This window comes from Sipha flava, unplaced genomic scaffold (assembly GCF_003268045.1).
Source record: "Sipha flava isolate LNK unplaced genomic scaffold, YSA_version1 123_pilon_pilon, whole genome shotgun sequence".
In the NCBI taxonomy this organism is placed as follows: Eukaryota; Metazoa; Arthropoda; class Insecta; order Hemiptera; family Aphididae; genus Sipha; species Sipha flava.
Genome location: NW_020271749.1, coordinates 379,256 through 388,620, shown reverse-complemented (window position 1 = coordinate 388,620; position 9,365 = coordinate 379,256). Strand labels below are relative to the sequence as shown.

Below are 9,365 nucleotides of genomic sequence, written 5' to 3'. Positions count from 1 at the left end.
AGCTCCAAGATTGGTTATTGACATTCAAGTCCCTTCCTACTACGAATAATGACCTTAAAATAGGCTGGGACGATCGACGTAGAACACGTGCATAGTGCGTACCTACGCGATGGATATAAATGGTTACATAATGGTACCTCAGATCGACAATAAATAATTTTGTCACGTGGTGAGACACTAAAATGATGCGCAGCAGTCATTTGTTTTGTCGAGCGTACACGTCGTACAACGACTTCTTTATTTTTTCATCGATGCGCGTACTTGAAATGTATATATCCACATTTACACGTAATTTTGACATTTTTTCTCTCCACATAAATCAAAAATACCAATCAAATGTACTCGTTATCACATTTAGTAGTAACGGTGACCGTGTTTGAATTTTTCGCGTTTATTTTCATTCGTATTGCATAGGCCTTTGAAACTTATCCCGTCCACTCCTTTTACTTATAATAAATTGGCGTTCACTCGAGATTTGTTGGTTTTTTAATTTTTTTTTTTTTTTTTTTTTATAAATACATTGCTAACAGCACTCCACGCGCGCATGTTCGACGACGTGAAAAACCGTTCCGATTAAAAATAACCGTCGTGGAGACGTCGCGACATCAATCGGTTTCGATCCGTATAATCGACGACCGACGATTATTGCAAGTCCAGGCAGACACGACGCGGACCACTCCGACGGACCGCTCTCGGCTGTTACGACACTTGGTACGGGGTGAGATAATAATGTCAGAAGATCGACGGGGTTATCAATTATTCCAGCGGTCCTCGCGCTTTCCGGTGATGAAATGCTAATACTTTGCTCTCCGGTTGTGCGGTTTCAAAGCACGGCCCCGGAGACCCATTTGCCGGGATGATTCCGCCCGGCTATTAAACGGTTTGGCAATATTCCCGAAGGCTCGGCCGCCGCCGTAATAATTGCCATTCCGATGGAAACACACCGCGCGGATATAGTTTATATTGTCCGGGGTGATGGTGGTTTATTATTACGCGTACAGGAGTAGTTTTTAACAAAGGCGGCGCGATGAAAATATATAACGGTTATCAAAAGTACATTTACACCGTCCCAACCGATACGCACTGCTTCGTATTTCACAAGCCGCGCACCCCGTACCACCCTGCAACGATATTTTTTCCGTCCGATCCGACCCTATCGCGCGCGCTTCCGCGAGTGTACAGGCCGATTTTTATAAACACGCTCATCTTTTTTTAATTCTTAAATCATGCTCATCTCGAACTCCGAGAACTGATATCAACTGTAGTATAAAACACTATATTTTCCAATTGACAGATTTCATTTGTACATTTGTCATTGATTCATACTCTTTTTTTTCACATTGAATAATTCCGAAAGCGCAATGATCCGAATATTCTCAATGTCCAATAAACAATTTCAGGAAAATTAATTGTAGAATTATTTATATAAAATATGGTGTGAAAACAATTGCTGATATTGCCACAAAGTACTCCTAAGGAAGTACAACAATTCTATATATTAGAAAATATAGTTTAACAGTACACATATAACAATAATAATCAGAATTAAAAAAATATTCATTGCTTAAGAATAAAAAACGACAAAACTGTTAGGTCGAGTGAGATGATGGAATGGGTGAATGATATTGTGGAATTGTATGTGATATATTATAAGTATTCAATTTATACGCAATTTCAGGGTGTGACGAGGAAAAAAACTTAAAACGATTTAAATTTTTGCTTTAATAGCGGATGAAAAACTGAAAACCGGTGACTTTTTCGTTTACACTTCGCTGTAGAACACAGTTTTGCGTCCTTCAATACTGTTCCTATTATTTTTATATTATTCGATTGATTAATAGCTTAACTTAATTTTAATGGTTAAATATAACACATATTGTTTTAAATTGTGAATTGTTACAATATTTAATGTATGTAAAAGTTGTTTGTGACCATATTAAGAATCGGTACTTAAAAGATTTTTTCTTATTATTATTAATAGAAAGCAAATGATCTCATGAGTCGATTGAACGTTTTTCATGTTCATCAAATAGTGAATTTCATATGAAACTAAAACTAATATTTTTAAGTATCATTTAATTACCAGGCCTTATGAGGTTTTAAAACTATTACCGTTTTAAAAGTTGAAATGAGTATTTTAAGTTTTTAAATTTATATATTGCATTTATGAATGGATTCGACGTTCAAAGTTAAAAATGGTTTATTTAAATAGACACTTTTAAAATTTTTATATTAAATTATATGTAGATATATGTCAGACAACTGATAAACTAACTGATAAAATTAATTTTCAATAGAAGTAATTCACAACATTTTAACTAAATATAATTAATGTTTAGAAGCAATAGTTATTATTTTTTTTATGTACAAACATAAAAGGACTTACATATTTTAGAAATATCCATGTTTAAAAATAAGAACAACTAAATATTTATCTAAACTAATAGAAACGAAATTATACTTCTAGAGAATAATAAATTATTTTTAATGTAAATGAATTCTAAATATGAAAATTAAATATTAAAATTTAAATTCTGTATACAAGTATTAAAATGACCAAGATCTTAATTTCAACCCAAATTATTTAAATATTCATGTATATGTATCTAATTTAATCATTGAATTAAGTTCTAAAGTAGTTCATAAACCATGATTAATTATAAAAATGTAATTTATTTTAATGAGTAACTATTGTGATTATTAATGAATTATAGACTCAAACATATGCTGTTATACTTATTAATAATTTAATTTATTAATTTCTACTTTTATATTATTAAAATATGATCTATGGAGTATTCATATTATTTTCAATATCTTAAATATTTAAAAAAAATTGTTAATATACTTAAATATTAAAAACACTAAACGTATAAAAGTAAAATAATTAATTTTAATTATGTGATATTTTTTCTGTTAAATTAATAATGGATATAAACCTCGAAAAATGCTATGGTATTAAAATTTGAAAAAAAAATTAACTATTGTCTTTTAGCATCAAATGCATTTACAAAAATAAAGTAATATATTGAAGCTGGGTAAAAAAATATGTAAAAAATATTCTAAGACTGAAAAAATATTTACAAAGTTTTTATCAAAAGCATATCTTAATTTTTGATTAAGTTATATAGTTTTTACATATAAAATATTTCTATTTTTTTTTTTTGTCCTTTGATGTCTCTTATTTAACCATATTTTATGTTTATTAAAAAATAAATACATACTACAATGAAGACATAATAATTTCATAAGAAAGATATTAAAAATATATTTTGATATCGTTCGTTAGTAAAGAAAGAAATATATTACTAGTTATTTTCGTTAATTCTCATTAAGAACGATTATTATTTTCTAAAACATAAGATAAGTTAAAATATCGGCTTACAGCATGTATCAGATAATCCAAAAATACTGGTGATAAGATTTAATGCACATTTCAATACAAACTTAATAGGGTCATAATCGCAATTCGGTTCTCCCATGTCACTGTAGTCTTCTGTAGTGGTTTCAATCAGTTCTACATTTGACGTCGTAGTGGTCATTTGATTTGTTCCCTCCGTGTTTGTAATCTTTGATTCAACTAAAGACATTGTCACCGGTTGTGATATGGAAGGCGTTGTAGGTATTGTAGGTATTGAAGGCATAGAATGTTTCATAGATAAATCAGGCGATGTGTGACTTAGGGCTTCATCTTCATTAAATTGAGGACGATAAGTTCCTTCAGGAGCATGTTCTTCAACGAGTTCTAACGATCTTTTTACTTTTTTCTTAAGGTTTTTTATTGAAACCTTACTTTTTGATTTCCTCGCATAATCATCAACTTTTGGATCTTCTTGGTTTCGTATCTTATAGTTTGCGTAATTTATCCGACTGTTATTAATTTTATTTTCATTGTAATTGTATTGCGACCACAGCATATAAATAAAACTACCCGAAAACTTTACAGATGGCGAATCGTGCGTGGTTTTGTTTTCAACACAAAGCAAATCATTTGGTGAGCATTTTATCGAGTCTGTAACAAAATAAAATATGAATAACTATATTATATTGTTATGTTAATAATGAATGATAAATTTATTTTTAAATATTTATTAAATAGAAGGATAAATTGATATATATATATTATCACTTGTTGGTCGTTATTACATAAATAAATAATAAAATAACCAATGAATAAATATAATAATAATAATTCTTTATTATAAATAATAAAGAAAAATATCACGTTATAATATTAAAAATGTTGGTAAAATTAAGTTCACAAAAATGTTTTTTAAAAAATAATAAATAATAGAAATAAAATATATAATAATAGATAACGTAGATTTGAACTGTATATTTTATTATGCCAACTTTCAAAATTGTTGATAGTTTTATTTATTTTTAACCAATTTTTATTAAAATTAAGCTTCACTAACACTACTCTGCAAAGGAAACTTTTAAAAAAATAACAAAATAACACATTAACACAATTAATTTTAGTTCCACACGAGCCGTTATCATCTTTTCTGATGTAATGTCATAAATTCCAATAATAAATATCAGCTTCTTAAATATTGTTTGGTTTTACGTACTTCATTATCTATGGTAAAAGCTTAAGATCATTAATTTAAATCATAAAATACTAATAAATCTTTAATCTCATCGATGAATGAATCGATGCCGAACTAAACAATGTCCTATAATTCCTCCACCACTTTGTAATGAAAATTGCATTTTCTAGTTTTTAAAAATCTAAAAGTGCCTAGGTAAACTAATTCTACTTTAGTAAAATAAACTTTACATTTCAAAATAAACCGAGTTATTTTTATCCTTTTATTGTCTAGTTTGAGTCTAGCAACGATAGGTATAATTATATATTTAACAAATTGATTTTGGTTTTCGATTATATATGAAACTAGGAACAATAGTATTTTTATTAAATGGTAATTTAAAAATAATATGTTTTTAATTAATATAGTTATAATTTTATATTATTAAAAAGTAATCATTGCAGTTTTATTTAAATAATTGACAACACCTCTTATTTTAAAGTAAATTACTTTTATTTATTATATTTTAATTAATTAATTTTCAGGTAACTTATAGTCAATCTAAAGTTGACTGATGCAAAAAAAAGTAATTTAGATAATAGGCTCAAACGGAAAACCACAGAAGTGGTTAAAAATATACTATATAACAAGCACAAATGGCCCCTTAGAGAAATATTAAAATGAGAATGCTTTTTAGATTAAATATAGTCTCAATAGCCATTATACTCACCAAAGTTTAAGCTTCCGATTACATTGGAGTAAGTAAACATTGACTTACCGCTTACCTGTAAGATAAATAACAAATTTCATGTTTGTTTTTGTTTAATGTTAACAATATTTTTAAATATAATAGTTATAATATATATATATATAATTTATTGTTAATTCAAATAAATAAAATATTAAAATATTTTGTTTGGTAGTAAATAAATGTGGTATTCTATAAATAAATGAAATCAATTATATTAAAGAAAAAATTTAATAAACTTGTAGTAAAAAAAAAATGTAAATATTTTTAAATACGACGAAAGAAGAAAATTAGGTCATAAAACAAAAACTTTTTGGAATTTAATAAAATTCCTTGATCATACGGAAAAATATTTATCAGAATCATTATTTGTCAGTTGATCTATAATTATTCATCATTGCAATATATGAATACCTAATAAATTCTATGATAATACAATATCAATTATTTTTAAAAAAGTCACATTTGATTATCAGTGTTATAATATTTATCTGAATTGAATGTGCATAATTAATAATATATATTTTTATGTGAAAAGTATTCAAATCTCGAAAGGACTAATTTCGCATGTTTAAGTCTAAAATAGTTTTTTTAAAATATCGATATGTAAAAATATTACATCTGAGCTCATTATATACATATTTATATGAATGTTTTGTAGTATCATAATAAAAATGATTATTATTGAAGATGAGTTCACTTTCATACAAACTGGATGAATACAATTCTATGGTTGATTTTTCCCTAAGGTGTTATAATTAAATATGTTTTTAACAACTTATAGTTGGTAAGTTGAACCATTTCACATTTTAAAACTTTACTACTCATAATAACTACACTTAAAAAGAAAAAAAAAACTCTAAATTTATTATTAAGCAAAAACCAATATATTTTTTATCAGACTGACTATAATTTTTTATTACTAAAAAAACAATCAATAGTTTGTAAAAAGGTAAATTAAATCATGTGTAAACGTATAGATACTTTGAAAATACAAATTAATTTTTTTTAGATTATTGGTTAATTATTGGTTATAAGGAGTGCTCTGATAATCACAAAAAAAAATTTTAAAAAATAAAAATTTGGTTCTAGTAGGTATTTTGAAATGAGGAAGGGATGTTGATTTTTTTAATTCTCTGTCCATTTTCTTGACAATTGTGAAAAATAAAAGATAATTTTAAAAAAAAAACGGCAAAATTTAATATTGGTTTTCATCGTAACTCAAAAAACAAAAATAATCCGAAGGGCCTTGAAATGTTTACTGAATGCTTATATACCAATTCGCTCTAGATGATATAATTGTCAAAATAATTGTTTAGACTATATAAGGAAAATTGAAAAATTTAACATATTTTCTTTTTGAAAATGTTGATAAAATAATTTTGGTTTGACAAAATCCATACAATTTTTTTTTAAATTTTCTTGTACTTGTAAATTATTGATTAAAGAAAAAAAAATTCAGTTTAATAACAAACAAATAAAAATATATAACAAGACATTTAGATACTTCATTTCGATAAAAATATAAAAATTACGATAATCTACTATTTTGTTTTTGGTAACTTATCATACAATTTTAAATTTTTATACTGGAGGCTTAAAAATTGGTTATAGCATTTTTTATTTGATTTTTTTTTTTTTTTTTGTACTTAAAAAATAATATTAGAAAGTCACAAATATGATTTATAAGCCCTACAAATAAAATGATGACCGAGTTGAAATTTTCATTAAATTATATTAGTTATTCAATCAATGACATTTTACAGTTTTGAATTATTTTAATGAAGTTTGTGGTGTATTAGGCACTTGAAACTTTCAATTTTCCCAAATTTAAGTCACTTTTTTTGCAAAAGTAAGAAAATTAAAAATGATATAAAAATATCTTATTAAGTAATTTAGTTATTTTACTAATATTAACTATTCTTAGAAATATAAGTCGATTCACTCAACCTCCTTAACTTTGAATCATTTTTTCAATAGCAAAATTTTAAAGACTAATATAACAATACCATTCATATATTAATAAATAAACAAACAGCTTATACGTAATTGAGAAGTAAATAAACGCTAAGCATTTCTTTTCATTTATCCTTGTACATCATCAGATCATTTGAGTTTCACTTAACCTAGAAGTTTGGTAATTTTTTAATTTATAAAATTTCTTGTTATATTCTTACTGTTTTCTTTTTTTAGAACACATTTAGACTATCTTAGTATTATTATTCATAGCTACAATTATACTTTTAAATAAATTACACTAAAGTTTATAAGACGCGTTTAATGTTATTCTATCCCTTTTATATTTATGTAATCTTTGAAAATTCACAAACCTATTAAAATAAAATATATTTTAAGAATAATGCAAACGAAGATGTCGAAATACTTAAAATATAATAAATATTATAGGTAAACTATTATTTGTATGAGTATTACAGTAAACAAACTTATTGTTTTAGAATAATAATTTTTGAGTATTATCATTTTCATATACCTATTTTGATTGTATATCGTCTATGGTTATAGCGAGTAATTAAATCCACTAAAAGCAATTGCTATTTGAAATACATTTCTTATCATCTATAAGTTTATTGTAAAAATGTGGGAAAATGACCACTTGGACTAGTTGAGAAAACCCTTGACGTGTAATTGCGAACTTAAAGGACTTACCAATCATATGTCTCAGGGGAATTCATGACGAATTACGGATGTTATATGTGTTTGAACAGCGATTTGGAGAGCAATCGAAACGACATAGCAAAGTCGACAAAATGATGTTACAAAGGTCGGCAATTTAAAAATTCTCGTAGATAGCCACAATTAAAATCTGAAGTCTTATAAAATTGACACATACTCACACACACACACACACACACACACATATGCACGCACGTGCGCACTAAATATTTTCACTCGAAAAGTAGAAAACTAAAACGTCGGCTTATTTTTGTTGAACAAAACTGAACAAGAAAACATTGTTATATTCCCTATTATAAAGACTTCATATGAGAAAATCTTTATTGTAGAAGTAAATAATGTTGACAGATTATAAAATGAAACTTAATAATTACTTTTGTGTCTTACTTTCAATTAAAAATCAATATATTATGAGTAAAAATTAATAAACATTATAAATTGTTACAATTGATCACTTAATATAACAGTGATTCATAATTATAAAGATGTTATAATAATATCGAGAATAAAAAAAAAAAATAAAAAAATAAAATATATTTTATTATAACGTGATATAAATGAATATCAACGTATTAAATATCAATAGGTATTTATTAAAATTGTCAACAGTAAAATTATACACATAAGTTCACACTTCTTGACCAATAAATACTCCGTATTGTTATATATGAATGTTTTTAAATTGTATACTAAGTTAAAAATGTAAATATTATATTTTATTATATTGTATGTACATAATATGTTTACGATAAAAATATTATATCGTTCATTTAACGTTTTTACTTGGTTCAGAATTAGTTTTTTTATATATATTATTAAAAGAATTATGAGTATATTTTTTGCTCAATTTTTTCAGATATTTTAGATGCATGAAAAATTTGAAAATGAAGTTAAAAATTAAATATAATGGTCTTATTTGAAAAACTTTTGAATAAACTAAACAGATAAAAAAAATATTTATTTATGTGAAGAGAACTTAATATATACATTTATTACCCAGTACTTGAAAACGTTACTTACATAAAGAAAAACGTAAATATATTGTATTATAATCATGGTATTTCTTGAAGTACACCATGCACACAAATGAATAATGTTCTTTTTACTATATTTCAAATATCTTCGGCAAACCGCATACTGTTATAATAACATTGAGTATGAGTAAAGTACCTTTTCATCCGGAAACTAAATTCAAGAGTATTTTAAATGTACGCGTCACGTGTATACCATATTATTATCTATATTTTTTGTGTTCGTATTGTTATCATTTTACAAACTATATTTCAAACATGAATTTTCTATTCAGTACGTTTCTGTCCATTATTCTACAATGATTCATAAACGGATAAAACAGAATCTAAAATATAGTGAAATAATACACGCACGATACG

At 25.6% G+C, this 9,365-nt stretch overlaps 1 protein-coding gene across 2 annotated transcripts; it reads right to left on the bottom strand.

Annotated features, from left to right (window-relative positions):
* Positions 1–3,332: 3,332 nt before the first annotated feature.
* Positions 3,333–9,127, bottom strand: LOC112694116. Of its 2 annotated transcripts, XM_025569491.1 has the most exons (3): positions 8,995–9,122; positions 5,263–5,317; positions 3,333–4,012 (listed from the first exon to the last, which is right to left on the bottom strand). In XM_025569491.1, the coding sequence occupies exons 1-3, from the start codon at positions 9,028–9,030 to the stop codon at positions 3,369–3,371; spliced, it is 735 nt and encodes a 244-aa protein (XP_025425276.1). In that variant the 5' UTR covers positions 9,031–9,122; the 3' UTR covers positions 3,333–3,368. The 2 variants fall into 2 exon arrangements, with proteins under 2 accessions (XP_025425276.1, XP_025425277.1); XM_025569492.1 differs by lacking the exon at positions 5,263–5,317 and having other exon boundaries at positions 8,995–9,127.
* Between the last annotated feature and the right edge of the window lie 238 nt (positions 9,128–9,365).

What these genes read in the sequence shown, in the direction of transcription:
- LOC112694116 (XM_025569491.1), bottom strand. Translation starts at nt 9,030, where the DNA reads ATGATTATAATACAATATATTTACGTTTTTCTTTAT. An exon ending in ATATTTACGTTTTTCTTTAT is followed by an intron (nt 5,318 to 8,994) that starts GTAAGTAACGTT and finishes TTTATCTTACAG; the next exon opens with GTAAGCGGTAAGTCAATGTT. An exon ending in AATCGGAAGCTTAAACTTTG is followed by an intron (nt 4,013 to 5,262) that starts GTGAGTATAATG and finishes ATTTTGTTACAG; the next exon opens with ACTCGATAAAATGCTCACCA.